Consider the following 21,730-nt stretch of genomic DNA (forward strand, 5'->3'; position numbering starts at 1 on the left):
ATCTATAGCAAGACACAGATTGATCTAATTCTGAGCAGCCTATCAGTTCCAGAGATTAAATTCATACATTTTGAATTTCAATAATTTCAAATGATTTGAAAACTATATTTTTGATGAGCTTGTGCCAATAAAATTGTTTTTTATAATATAATTTTTGGTATTACTATTATAATATGGATATTAAATATGTGTCTTTCATATATATATATTTAATTTGAAAGTGGAATGAAAGGAAAAAAGTGTTGGAGAGATGCTTAGTCTGTAATGTGCTTGCCACATAACTGTAAGGACCTCAGTTCAGATTCCCAGCACCCACATAGAAAGCTGAGTGCTCTAGTGCCTCTCTGGAAGTAGGCAGATCCCTGACCAGCCTGTCTAAGCTAGTTGATACGCTCCAATTTCAGTGAGAGACCTGTCTCAAAAAATAAGGTGGAGAGCCTCTGAAGAAGTACCCAACAAGCAACCTCTGGCCTCCACATACATGTGCATACATGGGAAAACATATACATGAATGTACCACATGGATACAAAGGAAAAATGGAACAGATGTAATTTCTACAGGTTTAAGTTCAGATTCTCTAGCATTGGGTTCAAGTGCTTTGATTAGGTTCCAGTTACATTTTCTAACTTTACATATCACTATTTGTAGATATTATGATAGTATACTTAAGTGACTCTAAAAATTCCACCAGAGAACTCCTACAGCTGATAAACAACTTCAGCAAAGTGACTGAATATAAAATTAACTCAAAAATATCAGTAGCCTTCCTCTACTCAAAGGATAAGCAGGCTGAGAAAGAAATTAGAGAATCAACACCCTTCACAATAGTCACAAAGAATATAAAAATACTTTGGTGTGAATCTAACCAAGCAAGTGAAAGATCTGTATGACAAGAACTTCATGTCTTTGAAGAAAGAAATTGAAGAAGATCTCAGAAGATGGAAAGATCTTCCATGCTCATGGATTGGCACAATAGTAAAAATGGTCATCTTGCCAAAAGCAATCTACAGATTCAATAAAATCCACATCAAAATTCCAACTCAATTCTTCATAGAGTTAAAGAAATTTACAAATTCATTTGGAATAACAAAAAACCTAGGATAGGAAAAACTATTATTGACACTAAAAGAACTTCTGAGGGAATCACCATCCCTGACCTCAACCTGCATTACAGATCAATCGTGATAAAAACTATATAGTATTGGTACAGAGACAGGCAGGTAGATCAATGGAATAGAATTAAAGATTCAGAAATGAAGCCCCATACCTTTGGTCACTTGATCTTTGACAAAGGAGCTAAAACCATCCAGTGGAAAAAAGACAGCATTTTCAACAAATGGTGCTGGTCCAACTTGTGGTCAGCATGTAAAAGAATGCAAATTGATTCATTCTTGTCACCTTGTATAAAGCTCAAGTCCAAGTGGATCAAGGACCTCCACATAAAACTAGATACACTCAAACTAATAGAAGAGAAAGTGAGTAGAACACATGGGCACTGGGGAGAATTTCCTGAACAGAACACCAATGCCTTATGCTCTAAGATCAAGAATAGACAAATGGGACCTTATAAACTTGCAAAGCTTCTGTAAGACAAAGGACAGTGTCATTAGGACAAAATCGGCAACCAACAGAATGGGAAAAGATCTTTACCAATCTTACATCTGATAGAGGGCTAATATTCAATATATACAAAGAACTCAAGAAGTTAGATTTCAGAGACTCAAATAACCCTATTAAAAATGGGAGATAAAACTAAACAAAGTGTTCTCAACTGAGGAATATCGGAATGGCTCAGAAACACCTAAAGAAATGTTCAACATCCTTAGTCATCTGAGAAATGGAAATCAAAACAACCTTGAGATTCCACCTCACACCAGTCAGAATGGTTAAGATCAAAAATTCAGGTGACAGCAGATGCTGGCGAGGATGTGGACAAAGAGGAACACTCCTCAATTGTTGGTGGGATTGCAAGTTGGTACAACCACTCCAGAAATCAGTCTGGAAGTTCCTCAGAAAATTGGACATAGTACTACCTGAGGACCCAGCTATACCACTCCTGGGCATATATCCAAAAGATGCTCCAACATATAACAAGGACACATGTTCCACTATGTTTATAGAAATCTTATTTATAATAGCCAGAAGCTGGAAAGAACCCAGATGTCCTTCAACAGAGGAATGGATACAGAAAATGTGGTACATTTACACAATGGAGTATTATTCAGCTATTAAAAACAACTTCATGAAATTCTTAGGCAAATGGATGGATCTAGAAAATATCATTCTGAATGAGGTAACCCAGTCACAAAAAAACACAAATGGTATGCACTCACTGATAAATTGATATTAGCCCCAAAGCTTGGCTTACCCAAGATACAAGTCACAGACCACATGAAGCTCAAGAAGAAGGAAAACCAAAGTGTAGATGCTTCGGTCCTTGGAGGAACAAAAATATTCACAAGAGGAAATTTGGAGACAAAGCTTGAAGCAGAAACTGAAGGAAAGGCCATCCAGAGACGGCCCCACCTGGAGATCCAGCCCATATACAGCCACCAAACCTAGATAATATTGCTGATGGCAAAAAATAAATATGTTCAGAAGTAGAGCTGTTACTAAGTCTAACTAAGTTACTAAGGATTGGTAATTGATGGGTGTGTTGGGTGGGGGTGGGGGAAATTGTGAAAAATAGAGAAGAAAGTCTCTTGTGTGACTTCTGTGTTTCTGTCAGACTTTTCCTTACTAAAATTAGGGGATACCTAGAGATTAACATCTAGTAAGAAGGGACACCAGAGTGAAGCCAAGTGGTCTGGCAAGTCAAACCTTGGTAATTAATTAGAACATTTCTTCTAAAAAATGATGAAGTGTAATCAGTTTTATTCTCAGAATTTTACTGTTTAATTTGAGATTTAAATTTGTATAGTTACATAACAATTATGAAAACTAAAGAGTTAATAATACATGGAAGCTACTATTAAACAGGACAAGTGTTAATAATGAACATATGTCAGACTGTTATTATGTGCCATACTTCTTTTTATTAAAGATTTATTTATTATGTATACAATGTTCTGCCTGTGTGTATGCCTGCACATCAGAAGAAGGTACCAGATCTCATTATAGATGGTTGTGAGCCATCATGTGGTTGCTGGGAATTGAACTCAGGACCTCTGGAAGAGCAGACAGTGCTCTTAACCACTGAGCCATCTCTCCAGCCTGTATGCCATTTTTCTAAGTGCTTAAATACATTATCTTATTTAATAGTTATGTGTCTCTTGGGATAGGTATCAATATTTTTGTTTTATAGATGAGAAAGACTGGTGCAAAGAAATATTTGATCACATTGACACAAATGTGCTATTTCAGAGAAAATAAGTATTCCATAAATGTTTGATATATAGTTTGAAATTTTTGAAGAATGTTAAAAAGAAACATCTGACCATCAAAATTAATGGTCAGACATAGAAGTATTTAGTATTGAGTCGAGCTGTCTTCCATTGAGGGGATTTGCATTTAAAGCTAGAGAAGATTTTGAGCATGCCAACACGGATGTGTTCTGTTTTATGTGTTTCCACACCAGGAACAGTAGTCACTATGTTCATCTGTTAACTACTGAAGGCCCCAAACAATTCTCCATATTGTATCTGTGGTCTGCTCAACACTTAGCAAGTAACTAGGACAGTCTTCTCTTCCTGAACACATTGTAACCGAATTCAGTGGTTCCTGCCATTCTCTCTTGAACTTGGAACATTCCTAAAATATTTAGAGGCTCCTTGACTTAAATAAGTGAAGATGGTGGGGAACTTTAGGGTGTAAAAGCTTGAAATACAGCATGGAATAAAGGAGGAAACAGTAGGCTGGTAGGGTGGGAGCCATAGTTGGTGTACAGGCTACTTTGGTAAGCCTCCATCTCCCCAAGACGCACTTTTCTTGGCTGGGAGGTAGGGATGGTGAAACAGAGGTTTGTAAAATTTTGATGGTTTTTCTTTTTCTTTTTCTTCCCTCCCTCTCTCCTTCCCTCCCTCCCTTCCTTCCTCCCTTTCTTCCTTCCTTTCTTTTTTCCAGTAATGAGAATTGAACTTAAGGCCTTGGTCATACTTGGCAAGTGCTCTATCATCAAACTTTATACATCTGCAACCCTTCTTTTAATTTTTTGATTTTGAGACAGAGTCTCAATGTGTTGCTTAGGCTAGCCTAGCCTTGAATTCCCTTTGTGACCCTAGCTGGTCTTGAACTTGTGATTTATTTTGCCAGCCTTCTTAGTAACTGGAATTATAGGTCAGTACCATCAGGCCCAGTTTTAGATTATTTTTTTGAAATTAACTTAAAGGAATTATACAGTTATTCACAAGTGTTATTTACCAGTGCTTTAACACTGCACTGATTTTTTAAAATGTGTAGTACAGACTTTATATTCAGATGAAATCATATTTTGATTTTTTAAAAAAAATAATTCTATGTCTTTATTATCTCCTTTATTCCTTGGAATAGACTCAAAGTTTTGAACAGTGCTTAGAGAGGGAGAGTTTTGTTTTGTTTTTAAATCATAATTTTGAACCTAGATTGTGTGGAACATTGTTTCTGAGAATGTTGTTCTATCCTCCAAGTATTGGTTCTGTAGTCCATGGCCCTGGACTGTGTGTGATCGGTAATGGGTGGAACAGACAGCAGTGGCCTGAATGCACCTTGGAGCCATCCTCTCAGATCTCTGCATGCTGCAGGCTGTCACTGCACATCAAGTTAGCGCCTTTACTTCTCTCTGTGTAGTTTGTACAGTTTAAAAACTGGGGCTGGATATTTGGTGAATAAACTACAAAATTATTTTTTTGATTGTCTTGATTTTTAGGTGCTGCCTTAAAATACAACCCAAGGCTAGCCTTGCACTTAAAAAAATCCTCCTATTGTAGTCTCCCAAGTGCTTAGATTTATATCCATACACTGTTTTCTGTCCAATACAAGTTTACTTAAAACCATAGCTAAATTCTTAATAGTCTTTTCTCATTATATATTTTCTCAGTCCATAGAAACTGACACACAGCCATGATTATCTTGTGTGGCTGAGCCATTTTTTGTTTGTTTGTTTTTTGTATTTTTCTGTTAAAAGAAGAGTACTTTTGAGGATGGTATTGTACCTGTAATCCCAACACTCGAGAAGCTGAAGCTAGAAGATTGTGAGTTGAAGCTAGGCTGGGGGCCATAGCAAGTTCCAGGCCAGCTTTGAGCTGCACAGTGAGACCCTGTCTCCCACTACCAGCACCACCCAGGGTTTAGTGCAGAAGGCCTGCCTAGCATGTGCAAGACCCTGGGTTCAGACTCCAGTGCCCCGAGAAGTAAGGGTATTCAGAGTTAGGGATCCTTGGCTTCAGTTTTACCTTAGAGTGAGTATATCTTCTTAATGCCAGCTTAACTCAATGTCTCATTCAGTACTGTTAAAAACCCAGTATTTGTTCATATATTTATTTAAATGTGCACACACACACACATGCTTTTGTTTACGTGGCCTAAGCATATATTTCTGTAACTGCTTTTAACCCATTTCTCCATATTATATGAATTTATTTTATAACAGAAGGTCAGTTTGGGGGAAAGCAAGAGGATTAAGCATGTTTGGCAATGTTATTATGTTCCAGTAAATTATATGTATTTCAAATTTAAGAATTTGACTTTGCATTTTTGTACAAACTCACTACTTGTAAGTACTAATAAATCAATTGGGAAAAACTGGTAACATTTGACTGGTACTTCTGGTCTACTTTTTGAAGTCACTGAAACAAAGACTTTTCTTTTATGAACGTGATCTTTTTTTAGCCAAGACAGATGTTCTTAACAAACAGGTGTTCTGAAAGTGTTATTTTGGTTTTCAGTTTTCCTGACCCTTTGAAATCAGAAACTGAGCTTTATGAGCCGCCTTAAACTGTCTCCGTGCAGAATGCCTGACTTTCCTTGAAGAAAATACATTTTTATTGAAGTTTAGTTTCTGTTTCTAATAGCACCTCTATTCAGCTAGATAAAACAAACTACTACAGATATTAGGCGAGGCTGTTAATACCTTATAAAATTGACAAAGGAAAGGAAACAGGCAGGTACCGTTTTAATAGATTTGTGTTGTGAGTTGTGCTTTCCTGACAGCAGTGATGTGAGTTCTCGGATGAGCGCAAGTTTAAGATAATGGCAGCTGCAAAGACTAGGGAACAACTCGGAGATCTTTGGTTAGGTGGGGATCAGAAAGGTTGTGCCTCTCAACTAAAAGTTATCTCATATGGTTTTATAATTTTTGACATTTATAGTCACTTCATTCTTTCCTATATATTTGTGTGTGTGTGTATATATATATATATATATATATATATATATTTGTACATCTTAATTTAAAGGATTTATTTAAAATAAGAAAAATTCATACAGGTACTAATACAATTCAGAGGCTAGTAACTGAAGAATAGGGATATGACAACAGATTGGCTATGTCTTGTTATTGAAAAAGATAAAAATGAACTGCCTTGTTTGTTCATGTCTCTGGTTAGTATTTTTGCCTTACCCCCTCCATACTGAGGATTAAACCCAGGGCCCTGAGCATCCTAGGCAAGCCCTCTGCGTTGAGCTGCATCCCAGCTCCTCTTTTTATGTACTTTGTGAGATGAGACTCTGAATGATTTTCCTACTTCAGCCTCCTTAGTGTCTATAATTATGGCCTGTATTGTAAAGGTGTTTAAATTGTGTGTGTGTGTGTGTGTGTGTGTGTGTGTGTGTGTGTGTTCTGATGCACACATACTTCCTTGAGGAGTCCTGAAGATGGTGCCCAACTCCTGGAGTTGGAGTTATATGTAGTATGAGCTGCTCAATGTAGGTACTGGAAATCTAATTCAGTCTTTATTGAAGACCAGCAAGCACTCTGAATCACTGAGCCATCTCTCCTGCATTTGTTTGGGTGTTTGTTTTACTCTTTTCAATTGGGTGTTGCTGTGTTGTCCAAACTGTCCTCAGGTTTCTGGGCTTGAGTAATTCACCTGCCTCAGCCTATCAGCTATTTGGACTTGTACCACCATATATGCCTTGAAAATAGATTGTTAATGATAGCTCAAAGAGGATGAACTTAATTGGTTCCATTAAAACTGCAACATCAGAGTCCCCCTGAATGTGTTGTTTCTGTGGTGTCTTATGTATTGGTGTGAAGTTCTCTGTTTCTCTGGATGCTCTACTGCTCTATTACAGAGTTTCGTAGTCACTGATTCCTTTTCATTTTTCTCTCCCAGGTCAGACTGTTTTGCTCTCTCAGCCTACTGTAGTTCAACTTCAGACCCCTGGAGTTCTGCCATCTGCTCAGCCAGTTCTTGCTGTCACTGGAGGAGCCACACAGCTACCTAACCATGTGGTGAATGTGGTGCCAGCCCCTGTGGTGAACAGCTCAGTGAACGGAAAACTTTCTGTGACTAAACCTGTTCTACAAAGTGCCACCAGAAGCGTGGGTTCAGATGTAAGTTCTTTTCCAATGCCTAATTTTAAAAAGAAGCAAACAAATCCCTTTTGCTTTTGCCATTTGCTGTTTTGAAGTTTGTTTTATTGAATGAAGTAAGAGTGTGCCAAAATTGCTCATTTGATGTTTGGTGGAGGTTTCAATGAAGCATGAAGTAGGCGCATCTCTGTATTCTTATTGGTTATTAGGACCCTGGTCCTCAAGTCCCAAGCATTCACTAATATCTCATAGATTCTTTCATAATTCCTGACTGTAGTTGTTTTTAGCAATTTCCCAGATGAGAGTCTGTAGACTTCTTTTAAGGCAGGATTTATAATTAGCTCTCACTTGACTTGTTCTTTTACATTTATTTATTCTCATTTTATTTATTTGCGTGCGTGCGTGCTTGTGTGTGTGTGTGTGTGTGTGTGTGTGTGTGTGTGTGTGTGTGTGTAACTCAGAGAACAACGTGGTGAAGTGAGTTTGCTCCTACCATGTGGGTCCCAGTGCCTTAACCTGCTGAGCCACATTGACCATCCTGTTCAATATTCTGAAGCACTGTCAGCACTTTTTGACTCCTAGGAATTCGCTTTGTGGTTATTTGGACCTTTACTGTCTTTGTAAACTTTAAACATTTCTTATTATAAACAACACTTTGCTAAGGTCTGTCACTCCTTAAAGCCAGCTAAAGCACTTGCCACTCAACTCTTATTTTCTTTTAATGTCACTAAAAAAAAAAAATCTCTTCTGTGAATTCAGAGGAATTGAGTACCAAGTTCCTATGTTTGTGTCTTGTCTTGTTTTTTTGAAAGGGTCTTACTGTTTAGCCCTGGCTGTCCTGGAACTCACTATGTAGACTAGGCTGGCCTCGAGCTCACAGAGATCCATGAGCCTCTGCCCCCATCCTGGGTGTTGAGATTAAAGATGCATGCCACCATGCCTGCTTTATAATCTGTCTACTAGCATTTATTTAAGCATCGTGGCAGTGACTGACCATGAACTTGTGAATGTACTTTTCCCCTCCATAAATATCACTGCAATCTCAGCTGACAATATTGTGAAATCTTATAGCAAAGAATATCTAGTGAGTATATTATCCTTGGTTTAGAACAAGATTCCCCTGGTTTGTACTGATAATGAGAACAGTGCATATCAACATATGGAGGAGGAAAATTCATTTTGTATGGAGAGTGAGAGAATAGCTCTTTTTTGTGGCATCTCCTTGGTGGTTGGCTATGTCAAGGTGAAGTTGAATGTTTCCTTCCTAGCTTCTGGCTGTCAGAAACTCATTGAAGTGGATGACAAAAACAAGTTTGTGCTTTCTATGAGAAGGATGTTGGCCACAGAAGTAGCTGCTGATACTCTGGGTAAAGAGTGGAACGGGCTATGTGGTCCAAATTAGTGGTATGAAGGTTTTACCATGAAGCAAGATGTTTTGATTCAGTCAGAGTGTATGGCTGAGTAAGGAGCATTCTTGTTATAGACCAAGAAGAAGTAGAGAAGTGCAAGTCTGTTCGCAGATGCACTGTGGATATCAGTGTGAGTGTTCTCACCTTGATCACTGTGACAGAAGGAGAGAAGGCTGTTCCTACTCTGCCATGGTGGTTGGGGCATAGGAGAGTTAGCAGGATCGCAGACTTAACATGTCTTTAAAGTAGGTGATGTCTACCAGTAAACTCTCAGAAAGGTAAGAGGCCTAGGAGTGGAGCACTCAGGATTCAGCATCTTGTTACTCCACCTGTCCTGCAGCACAGACTCTGATGCTCTGCTCTGAAAAGGCAACACACTAGGAGAACAGGGCAGAGGTACAGAAGGTGGAATGTTTTGGCCAAAAGAATGCAGGATGTCCAAGAAGAGCACCAGGAACACAGATGCAGTTCTTGCTGAGAAATTCTACTTTGTCTGAGTCCAGTCAAAATCCGTCTTTAAGAGTAACAAATAGTGCATGTTTTGTCAGCACATATGCTAACTTTGGAACGACACAGAGAAGATTAGCATGGCCCCTGCGCAAGGATGACATGCAAATTCATACAGTGCCCATATTTTAAAAAAGTAACAAATGTCTGACTGGGAGTTAAAAGAGAAAGGCATCTGGTGAGCACAGGGTGGAGGAAGCATTTTTGGAAAGGCGTAGATAGCTATGGAAGCTGACTCTCTCCTAGTAGGTAGGGAATCTTCTAGAGTGTAGTATGTAGGCAAAGAATGACAATAGCAGAAGTTTGGAGCTAGGTGATAGTGATGCAGGCCTTTTTAAAACCAGCACTTAGGATGCAGAGGTAACTGGATCTCTGAGTTTGAGGCCAGCCTGGTCTACAGAATGAGTTCCAGGACAGCCAGAGCTGCACAGAGAAACCCTGTCTTGAAAGACTGAAAGAGAATGCTTTTCACAGAATCAGAAAGTTTTAAAATGGTGAAGACTTCCTTTTTGTTTCTTAGACATGGATATATTTTATTATCACAGAGATTAACAAGAACAAGGAGATGTGACCCCCCAGTGCACGTCTGAATATTCCCCAAACTGCCTAGAGCCTCCGATCTTGGGGGATGTGGTCAAGTTTATACCAGGCCAGTCTTGCCACATGGCAGGGACAGAAGCTGGTTCTATACCAGAGCTTTTCAGTTCCCTTCCTTCTGGGGAGGCCCCGTAGGAGATTCAGAGGAACCATTTCGGCCAGAGCTGAAAGAGCGTGAGCCTGTGGGGCTCTCGGGACAAGGATTTGTCAGGATAAAAATATGGTTTTAACTTCCTGACTGGCTTTCTGGAGTCCCTGAAGTGGGTAACGAAGAGGATTGGGTGGCTGCTGTGTACACAGGGCTTGGGTTTAAGGTCTAAGAAAGGAAAGGTGTTGAAGAGGAAGAGGAAAGGTACACAGGATTTAACTTAAGACCCAAGCAGGAGTTCTCTGTTCCCAGCTTCTAGCCGTGGGCTTTGCTTCTCCAACAGTTCAAAGATCCCTTCAAATATCTTCTGGATATTTTTGAAATTAGGAGCTTGGCATTTTCTTGTGTAATATTTCCAAATGAAACTAATACTAGAAAACATTTGCCATTACCTTAGAACTTTAGGTAAAGCAATAGTATAGTGTAATTGTTAAATATTAACATAGTTTGTCATATATATATATATATATATATATATATATATATATATATATACATATATATATATACATACACACACACACACACACACACACATATATATATATATATATATATATTAACAAGTATAACATTCCAAGTGTTTAGAATTCCAGAGGAGGAGAAGTGGAAAAGGTTTCTGAGTGCTGGAGATGTGGTCTGAAGCACAGAGCTCGCTTCACATGTACATGCCCTAGGTTCAATCTTTAGTACCCACTCTATAAGCCCCACTCCCATGAAGACTGTTTGAGGATTGTCGTGATTCAGTATACTAAAATAGAAGACTGAAGATAGATGTGGGAGCTATCTTTTGGGAAAGGTAGGGTGTCATGTGGACAACAGAATTCTCTTGAGTTATTCCAGTGGGTTATCTGGAACAGGTGCAGGTAAGCGATAGAAAGGTCTCTTCTAATCATAAGCTTTTATATACAGACATTGTGTTTAGAAACTGGAGGCCATTTTTCTTTTTAAACTGTGATTAATAAGCAGCTGAATGTTGACAATTATCATGGATTCACTGACCCATTTGTAAGCTCCAAACAAATTCAGTTAATTACATGTTGGTCTGTTAGCCAGACATCTTTCATTGGTTGTTTGATGTGAAGGAACGTATGTACTGCTTTTGCAGTCTTTAGAGTGCTCTGAAAAGCTTTGAGTAACTTGCTGACAAAGTCTTAGTTAACACTTTAGTTAAGATGTTTAAGATGAGAATGTATTTGTACTGATGAGTGTTATCTTTTATTGTTAGCAGTATTGGCTCTGAGTCAGAAATTAGAACTGATAGGATTATAAAGGAGATATTGATGTTTGTTTAATCTAAGAAACCAAAAGACTATTAAGATGATTTTCTAGTTAAGCAGCATTGAAGTTTCTGAGCTGTTTGAATTTATAGCATAGCAGGGAATCTTAGTGACTGTTCTATTGCTGTGAAGAGACACCATGACCAAGGCAACTCTTATAAGAGAAAGCATTTTAGTGGGGCCTTGCTTACAGTTTCAGAGGTTTAGTCCATTGTCATCATGGCAAGGAACATGGTGTCATGTAGGTGCTGTGCTGAAGAAGAAGCTGAGAGCTACATTCTAAGAGAGAAATGGGTCTAGAATGGGCTTTTGAGATCCCAGAGCCCACCAGCAGTGACTCGCTAATAAGGCCGCACCTCTTAATCTTTCTCAAATTCCCCCTGGTGACTAAGCATTCAAATATAGGAGCCTATAAGGGGACGTTGTTATTCAAACCACCCTACAGGATTTGAGCCAAGACTTTTTAGTGTGAGTTTTTCATATTTATTTGAGGTAGAAAAGCATTAGTCTGTCCTATCAGTTGGCTAACCTCAAGAAACCCAAAGTAAAACCTGTTCTAAACGGAGCTATAGAGAGGACTGATTCACCTGGATAGCCTCTATGTTAGTAACATGCATCTACATCTACATATCACTATATCTATATAGCTATATAATCTATATCTATATCTATATATATATATATTTGTGTGTGTGTGTATTTATGTGTATGTCTTTTTAAATGCGAGTTAGTGTAGATAAAGTCTTGATTCAAAATGTACCCCTCAATTTTTCATATCATGTCATTTTTGTGCTCTTAAACCATATTGTGGAAAAGTTGTAATTCAGAAAAATATTATGTCAATTTCTCATGGCTTTGTAATGCTGACACAGCTACACACGCCCTACCCGTTTGGAATTCTTTTGTTTGGCAAGCTTCGTTCTAGGGGCCTGCTACTGCTAGCGTTTCTAACATACCATATTCTGCAGACTGTATTAAGTGCCATACTGTCTGTTATGAAACAGTTTGCCTGGGTCAGATTATAATGTCAGTCTTCCTGTCTCTGCTGGTAAATCTGTTATGTTTAACTCTTGGAAACCTTAGCTACATTTTCAAGAAGTACAATTTGGTTTTAGCTCTGGTCCTGGTGGAAAAAAATAGACATTTATTTTAATGTAGACAGTGTCTATGTAGTATGTAGTCTGTTAATAAATGAAATTACGAAGTTGTGAAGTTGGCTTGGTAGAGAGCATGCACATCGAAGGGCTGTTGAATGTTGCCAGGTGTGAAGTTAGGAGCGTGAGCATTCTGTTTAAGTCTTTCACTGTTTCCATCTCATCTTCTTCTGAACAGTTCATGAGCCCTAACCACCTAGGTGTAGGATTAGGATAAAGGACTATGAAAAATGTGGTGAAATTATATTCTATATATTTTATAGTAGATGAACAAAGCTGAATTTTACTGAATTTCATAGGCTGGAGCAATGGAAAGGAAAAGATTGTGAATTAGTTTAGAACTAGAAAGAACCTAAGAGGTGAGAGTGGCTGACACCATGTTGTCAGGAGGCCGCAGCCATTTCTCTCTGCTACCCATTCACTCTATGGAGCATCTATTAAACCTTTACCACGTTGACACTTTACAGTCTTTTCTGATTGGAGATTTTGACACATGAGCATGAACGTGCATGCACACATGCATAGACACACTCACACCCTTCCAAGAGGACTATCTTTTGGAACTCCTGGAGAGCCCTCATGGAAAGAAGGGTACTAAGGTAGGGGATGATTCCTTCCCACATACCTGGCAGGCATTAGAAGTACTCAAAAGGGCATTCTCCAATTCCAAATTGGATTTTGCATTTCTTTTTTTTTTTTAACTTTTAAAAAGAACTATTTATTTTATGTACATGAGTACACTGTAGCTGTCTTCACCTGAAGAGGGCAACAGATCTCATTACAGATGGTTGTCAGCCACCATGTGGTTGCTGGGAATTGAACTCAGGACCCCTGGAAGAGCAGCTATTGCTCTTAACTCTGAGCCTTCTCTTCAGCTGGATTATGATTTCCTTTTTCTAGGAGTGGTATTAAAAATTTAGGGATGTCAGTGTTAGACTGAATGCTGTGGATGTGATCCCATATGGATGCTCTTGAATATACCATTCCTTTCCTCCAGGAACTTGGGAAATCTTCCATTCTTACAGTAAACTGGAAGCAGCCCTTCTCCTTTACCAGAGGGACTCTGCACCTGTTCTTTCAAATGCGTGTTGGGAGCATAACGTCAAGAAATGACTTTGGTTATAACTTTGCATTCTCAGCTTGTCCAGTAAGGAATAAAAACTCATGGGAGACCCCCTCGCAGGATGTCTCTAGAAGGATGTGATTCTACACTCTAGTTGCAATGTAAAGTAACAGGCACCCCACTTGTGTTCTTTTACAGAAAACAGAACTTGAGGCACCCAGGGTCCTCTTTTAGGACTAAATGAGGATTGGCTCTCCTTTTATCTTGTGACTGTCTAACATCAAATGAGGGAGAGAATGAGTAGACAGGTTTTAGTAATTGAATGGTTTTGTTAAGAGCATCAAGATATTTCTCTGGGCTGCAGAGTCAAGGAATCTGTCAGAACAATTTCAGTAGGAAAGATTTGTTGCTCTTAAAACCTGTCCAGATTCAGGAGGAAAAAGTCACTTTTGTGCTGACTAGGTTTTGGCTGTGCTACTGCCAATGACTGCAACTAAAAGAAAAATATGCTTCGTTAAAGCATTTGCACTTTGTCTTAGATGGAGTTTGGGGACATCTAAAAGTTTATCTTGAATAAAGATCTTATAAATTAAAATGTATGGTTGCAATGGCTCTATGAAAGGAAGCCGACAGTTCCCCTCCCTTCATCTTGTTCTGAACTGTGATGGACTCGTGCTTTGTCAACATCAGTGGTCTTTTGAGGCAGGATCTCGCTGTGTGTCTCTTGCAGGCCAAGAACTTGCTATGTAGACCAATTTGTTCTTGAACTCACATATCTGCCTGCTTCTGTTTCCCTAATGCTGGGATTAAAGGTGTGCACCACGCCTGGCTAACTTCAAGTGTTCTTTATGTCTTTCAGTTTGCTATTTTGATAGAGCTAGTAAGTAACTGTTTGAAAGCATGTTAACTTAATAAATAGTTAAATGCATTTCCCTCTTCTCTCTGGTAGTCTGTCCTACAGTCTTACCTTGGGGCTCACTCTAGGGAGAAGTGCTTTGCGGATAAGTTCCCCTGCTCAAAAGCAGTCACCTTCACTAGTTTTCTGTCTGTCTGTTTGTCCTGAGATGGTTCTTTTTTATGTACACACTTAGAGCCTTTCCTAAATGACCTCTTCTAAAGAAATAGTAGCTTACACACACACTGTCTTGCAACTTGCTTTTTTTAATACACATTGGAGATTGTTCCACATCAGGACTTAAAGCTGAAAGCTAGGGACGGAGATGGCTCGGTGATTAAGAGCTCTGGATGCTCTTCCAGAAGACTTGGTTCAACTCTCATTACCAGCGTGGTGGCTCATAGCTAGCTGCCTGTAACTTGAGTTCCAAGGAGGAGAATGCCCTTTTCTAGCCTCCATGGGCACTGCATGCACATGATAGACAGATAATCATAAAGAAAATTGCCACATACATGAAATAAAAATAAGTACATCTTAGAAGAAGACAAAGTGGAGGAGGAAGATGAAGGAGGAGGAGTTTAAATGGGAGGTTGAAGAGATGGTTCAGCAGTTAAGAACACTCACTGTTCTCCCAGAGTTCCTGAGTTCAATTCCCAGCAACTGCATGGTGGCTCACAGCCATCTGTCAGGGGGTCAGATGCCCTCTTCTGCTGTGTATAAAGAGAATGTCAGTGCACTCATACAAATGAAATAAACTTAAAAAAAGAAGAAGAAAAGCTAAATGGGATTCTGGTTCATAGAGATTCCATAATTCACATTTTGTAGTCTTTTTGTTTGTGAACATTCTTATTTTGAATACCTTGATACATACTTCATTTTGCTCCTATACAAGTGTACCTGAGGAATTCCTAAAACTGGAATTGTAGGGTCAGAAGATAGGTGCTGTCTCACTTTTAATAGACTTCACTGGTATGAAATATAATATGGCGAGGGGTACCTAATAGGTCCATGACAAGGTGTCCCTGAGAAATCGTACCACGAAGCAGACCTGGTATAAGGGGCTTATTTGGGGGAAAGGGAGGGAGAGAGGGCCTGGAGAAGGGGTAGAGGCAGCTGAGTATACTTGTGGACAGACAGCAGTACCATGGGGCAGGGAAGGGCAGGGGAGGGGGCAGAGAAAGACAGGAAGGGGGAGAGGGAGAGAGGAAGTGAGAGGAGAGAGGGGAGAAAGGGAGAGAGAGAGGGAGAGGGAGAGGGAGAGGGAGAGGGAGAGAGAGAGAGAGAGAGAGAGAGAGAGAGAGAGAGAGAGAGAGAGAGAGAGAGATCATGAGAAGAAGAGGTGAGGTAACAGGAATTAGAGACAACCTACTAGAATGGCGTTAGGCTTCTCCTAAGACCTAGCAACTACTTATGTCATCACCTGTCGCTCCTGGGTGCTTCAGGGTGGGCTGCCTATGAAAGGATTGCCCACCACCCTGGGTCTCTCTCTGTTTCCACATGTTCCCAGCTGATCTCTGTCTGTCTCTGTCTCTGTCTCTCTCTCTCTCTCTCTCTCTCTCTCTCCTTATTTTGAGGCAAGGTCTTATGTAGCCCAGGCTGTCTGAGAACTTAGTATATAGCCAGGGTTGGCTCTGAATTTCTGTCTCCATCTCCTGAGTAAGTGCCAGAATTTCCTTGGATAATTCTTTGTAGTTCCACTGGGATAATTCATATACCATAATTTTTTCCTACTATGTTAGAGATTGAACCCAAAGCTCTATATATGCTAGGAAAGTACTCTACCTTTGAGCTAAACTCTTGGTTTTTGTTTTGTTTGTTTTGAGGTATACAATGTAGTGTTTTTACACATATTTACCAAGTTATAGAACAATGCTATCTAATTCCAAAAACAAAAAACAAAAAAATCCAGAGCAGCCTGGGCCAGTGAGTTTACTCAGTGGGTAAAGCACTTGCACAAGCCTGGTGACCCTGAAAATGATCCCTGAAACCCATAAAGGTAGGAGGAGAAGCCACTCCACATGGTGCTCTCTGACTACATGCTGTTCTGAACTGAGCTTCCCCGAGATGTTGGAATGTCTGTGCAAACAGAAGAACTGCGCTTGCTTTACTATACTGCCTTAGTTTTTAGTGTTTGTAGCTCATTTCCAGCAGCATCTCAGACTCAAGGCTCGAAACATCATTTGTTTGTAAAGGGGAATTTTTAATAAAGTGTTTATCAGTTGGTAAAGCTTTTAAAATTAAAAAAAAAAAACACGGGCAATTTTGAAGCTTTGCCTTTTAAACTGACTGAAGCCTCAAAAAGAACTTAGCCATTTGTGAAAGTTTTCCTTCTCCATAAGTCTCTCTTCTGTGCAAACAAATGTTTGTTTTATAAGGAAAACACTACACTTTACAGTGCAGTGGCTCTAAGGGACAAATCCTTTGCAGCTGTGGATGTTTTCCTTTGGCTCTTTATTCTTTTTCCAAGGCATGGTGCTTGGTGGGAGAGATCTCTGAAGGCAGGATGATCAGAAGCAGGAGTGGGCCACCCGTTGGCATATTTCGGCCTGTTACGCCATCTTATGTGCCTAGATGGGAGTGTGTCAGTGAACTAGTGGGCCAGCCTTTCGATTTTGTGCTTATACATGGGGCTAGCACTGGTGAGCTAGCTTCCAGACATAAGCAGGTCCATATGCTTCTATTTCTAAACAGCACATAGAGTAGCCAAACAGCACACCATCCATGCTGTGGTGTCAGCTCAGTGTGGTCTGTAAAAGCCTACTGGGGCTACTGAATAGGTTTCCACCTCTAGTAATTTCAACAAATAGAGGTTATATTATGCTGCCATTCTTACTGCCTGGGGATGATTCTAAATATATTGTATTTGTAAAAGTCAGTATACCAAACAGAATTTAACCCTCCTCAAAAACACTAAGCAACGTGTATGTATGCTTAGTCTATACTCTTTTTTGGTCTAGGAAGTGCAATTTAATATAATGTATTCAGATAGCTAAAGACAGCTTTCTGAGATATATATAATGGCAGCCCTGTACTTTTGACTCCTAAGCATTTCATATGTATACAGTTTTTACCCTGCTTTTATTGAATATTTTTACTGAATATTTTCAGACCTATTACAATTGAATTTTTTCCTATGAGAAAAACAGACTATTTGGCCACAGGTGGTTTTCATTTTTCTTTTTTTCCTTTTGGGTCTGAGGCATGTGGGTTGTCAGCCTTTGAAATCTTCATGCTGTATATAATGTGCAGGTGATTCTTTTGTTTATAGAAATGCCTAATCCTTGTTTGAGATTTATTAAATGGTATACCATCTGTTAACCTCCCTAAATCGCACAGATTAATTAGCCTTTAAAGTTGCCTTTTATCTAAGTCTTAGTATAAATTCTTCCATCTGGGAACCTTCTCTTTTATGTGTTTGCTCAGTGTTCCATGTACTTCAGCACTCTAGTATTAAGTTTTAATTGTGAGCACAGAGTTTCCCAGGAACAGTGACACTTGCTGACTACAATTAATGTTCAACAGAACAAAGTGGCATTGTCCTGAGAATGTTTGAAAATTGATGAGTAAATCAATTTGTCATGGTTTTGCTTCCTCCCTTCCTCCGTCCCTCCCTCCCTCCTCCCATGTGTGCGTATGTTGGGTATTACTTTGATAGCAGTTGTAATGTAAGCAGTTAGTTATATTGCTTGGGAATAACAAAAACAGTTGTATGTAGAGCAGGGAACTCTGGCAGATGATAGGTCTGTGTGATCAATCTTCTTGTGGGTTCCAGTTAGAAAGTGAAAAGAGACAAATGTACTCTTTCCATGCTCGTGGAATGCTTTTCCATGTGGGTTAGGCCTGAACAATGATTGACACTGTTGTGTTGGGTACTGTTTGGTTATAGTTCACCACTGTTGCTAGGAAATGTAGTATTTGGGTAGCTATACGTTTCCTATCATAAATGTGCTTTCTAGTTCTTATGTCAACTTGACAGAAGCTGGGTTCATTTTAGAAGAGGGATTCTCAATTGAGAAAAATTTTCCATCAGATTGGCTTGTGGGCAAGGCAGGGTGTATTTTTTAAATTAGTGATTGATGTGGAAGAGCCCAGCCTATTGTGGGTGGTGCTACCTCCGGGCTGTTGGTCTTCATTGCTATAAAAAAAGGCAGGCTGAGCAAGCCATGGGGAGCAGGCCAGGAAACAACATCCCTTCCTGGCCTCTGCATCAATTTCTGCCCTCAGGTTTCCACCTTGAGTTCTTACCCTGTCTTCCCTGGATGATGGATCACAAACTAGAAGATGAAATAGATCCTTTTTTTCTCCAATTTGATTTTGGTCATGATATTGATCACAGCAGTAGAAACCCTAACTAAGACAGTTATCTTAAACAAAACTGATCTGAAACTGCATCTACTGAGGGAGTTATGGTATACCCCACACTCGAGAAACAGATAGATATCAGTAACTCAAACATTTATGTATGTAATCTAATGAAGTTAAAATATTACTCCTTGGGTTTTGTTTTTTTTTAGGGGGGGCTACTTTGTTACCTTGCTACCCAAAGAAATTAGACTAATGATGTAACAGTGGGCTCTGTATTTTTTTTAAATGTAACAAAAAATTTAAGTAAGTTGTGACATGGTAGATATTTTGGGTTATTAAACAAAAAATAGTATCAGACATGACATTAGGTTCCAAGGTCTAAAATTTAAGTGAAAAAAGATAGCATTGTTGAATTCATTGGAGTTCTTTGATGTAACTTCTACAGTTTAAGAATATAAGACATTCAGAGAAATAGATGAGGATGACGAAAATACTTTTAGGAGAGAGCTAGAGGTGGTGGGTGGGTGGGGGACAGAAGATAACGCATATGGGTAGCAATCTGTTGCTGTAGTGTGTGTGTGGGTCCATTCACAAAAGCCTGTTTTAGAAAGTGACCATTGAAATAGAGAAGTGACAGAATGTTTGCATTGACATCAACTTGGTCATTAGCATATACTCAATACACTTCCAGTGGGTGAAGGATAGAGAGAGACAGTAAATATGAAGAATAAAAGAGTAGTGGTCACTTCTACCTATTTCCTTTCAGATTCGTTGTTTTTGTTCTTGTTTGTGTGTTTGATTTGAGAAAGTCTCTCATATGGCCCACATCGGCTTTGAACTGGCTATGAATCCAGAGTGCTGGCATTACAGGCACACACCACCAACCTGGCTTCCTGCTTATTTTGATAGATATGTGGTATTGATAAAAGATGCTGATGATAACAATTCTACATGGAGAAGTGATGTTCTGAGTAACTGGATCTAGGGTTTGGGAACTTAGTAAATTAACTTAGGGTTAGTGTTGGTGACTAAAGCAATATATATGTATTTGGCCCTTTTTTATCCATGGATTTTGCATTTATGAATTTAACATACCGAGGTAGAAAATAAAAAAAAAATTGCACCCAAACAATAAATGTGTAGAACTTCATTAGAACATAACAACTGCTTACATGTATTAGATTAAGAAATCCTGCAATGGTTTTGCAATGGTTTTCAACCCTCTGTTCATAAAACCAGTGCTCCCTGGGCTGTGTGTGTGCATCCTAAGGCATCTGGAGGACAGAGGACAGCTCTAAATAGCGTTAGCTTTTTCCTTTCACTGGGACTGGGGATTAGATTCAGGACTTGGGTCCACATGCTTGTGCAGTAAGTGCTTTACCCACTGAGATACCTTACTAGTCTAGACTTTTTACTTTTTTCATTTTAAAAATAAGGTCAGACTAGTGTGGGTCTGCATACCAGGTGCTGTCTGCGGGGTTCTGCAGGGCTCAGCTCTGGCTGGAGTGGCCAGAGTTACAGCTTTCCAAGGGGAAGCCAGAGCAAGGCGCTCGACCTCTCTTCCAAGGCTACTCCTGCCCTGCAGTAGGCAGCTAGCAAGTTTCAGTGGGCAGCTAGGGGATAAGGCTGGAGCCATCAAGGAGGAAGTGGCTGCAGTCAGGCTGTTGAAGCAAGCTGGTTGGGCTGGGTTGAGGTCTAGCCATGATGAGAGAAACCTCTTCCTGGAGAGAGTGTTACAGCTCAGTAAGACAGGCGCCCTCATGCTCTTGTGAAATAACTCGTGCACTTTATTCCTTGTATAATCTGGATAAACATTTGGACTGGGGTGGGGTATAGAGGCTGATGCTTTCTATTGGCTTGGTCTGGGATGTTAGGGATGCCTCATCTGCATGTGGAAGGAAGTAAGGTGTTGTCCCTGTGGGGCTGATTGTCACAGCTCTCTCCATGGGGTGTTGTGGTCCAAGTCCCAGGACTGGAACTTGGTCAGGAGTAGATTTAAATACCTACTGCTCACAATTATGAGAATTACTGGGGTTTCTGAATCTGTTGGACCATACCAGTTTTCTGTCTGGTGGCACGGTCCACTGCCCCACAGACTGACCTCAAACCTGGAGCAGTCCTCCTGCTCTAACCTCCTGGAGGCCTTGGGTGTTTAGAGTGAGCTACCTCACAGAGCTCCTCTGAGGGACTCTTTGAGGGACTTTATAAAGGACCAGTTAAGCTGCTCAACAGTGTACATCAGAAAGCACCATGGTCAGGATTTAGAAAGCCTTTTTTCTTTACTCAAATCCATGTGAGTTTTCTTAATTTGAATAGTGCATTTAAGACTTATTTAAAAATAACTACCAACTGATATTTTGACCAAAGTTGTTTATAAATAATTTGAAAAAACCAGTAGGTATTGATATTTGATGTGGTTACAAAACCAGTGCCATGATTCTGTATGCCATGTAACTTTTCCTAGATTGCTGTGCTGAGGAGACAGCAGCGTATGATCAAGAACCGCGAGTCTGCTTGTCAGTCACGCAAGAAGAAGAAAGAGTATATGCTAGGACTGGAGGCCAGGCTGAAGGCTGCCCTCTCAGAAAATGAACAGCTGAGGAAGGAGAATGGGACCCTGAAGCGACAGCTGGATGAGGTGGTGTCAGAGGTGAGTGCTAGCGAACAGCTGGTGTAAACGGATTTTCTTTTGATGAATAAATTAATAATTACTTTAAAATGCTATAATAGTAGGGCTAAGAAAATGGGGGTACAAGAAGAAGCACACAATCATTTACAGTAGAAAAAGATTTTAACAATGACCTTTGGAGATGTTTTTCCTCCACATGTTAGAGCACACCTCTAGCCTGAAAGGCGACCTTGTGAATTGTATGTTTCCATCTGCCTATAGACATCATCTGCTTCTCTTGGGTGTCTTCGAA

General features: G+C 39.7%; 1 protein-coding gene across 2 annotated transcripts in view; it reads left to right on the top strand.

Annotated features, from left to right (window-relative positions):
• The window catches only part of ATF6 (activating transcription factor 6), a 161,579-nt gene that overhangs the window by 26,596 nt on the left and 113,253 nt on the right, over window positions 1–21,730 (top strand). For both annotated transcript variants that reach the window (XM_080934086.1, XM_080934087.1), the window contains exons 7-8: window positions 7,252–7,472; window positions 21,274–21,459. In XM_080934086.1, coding sequence (XP_080790212.1) covers window positions 7,252–7,472; window positions 21,274–21,459 — 407 coding nt within the window. The remainder of the gene's footprint in view (window positions 1–7,251; window positions 7,473–21,273; window positions 21,460–21,730) is intronic.

Source organism: Micromys minutus, assembly GCF_963924665.1.
Source record: "Micromys minutus genome assembly, chromosome: 1".
NCBI classification, from domain to species: Eukaryota; Metazoa; Chordata; class Mammalia; order Rodentia; family Muridae; genus Micromys; species Micromys minutus.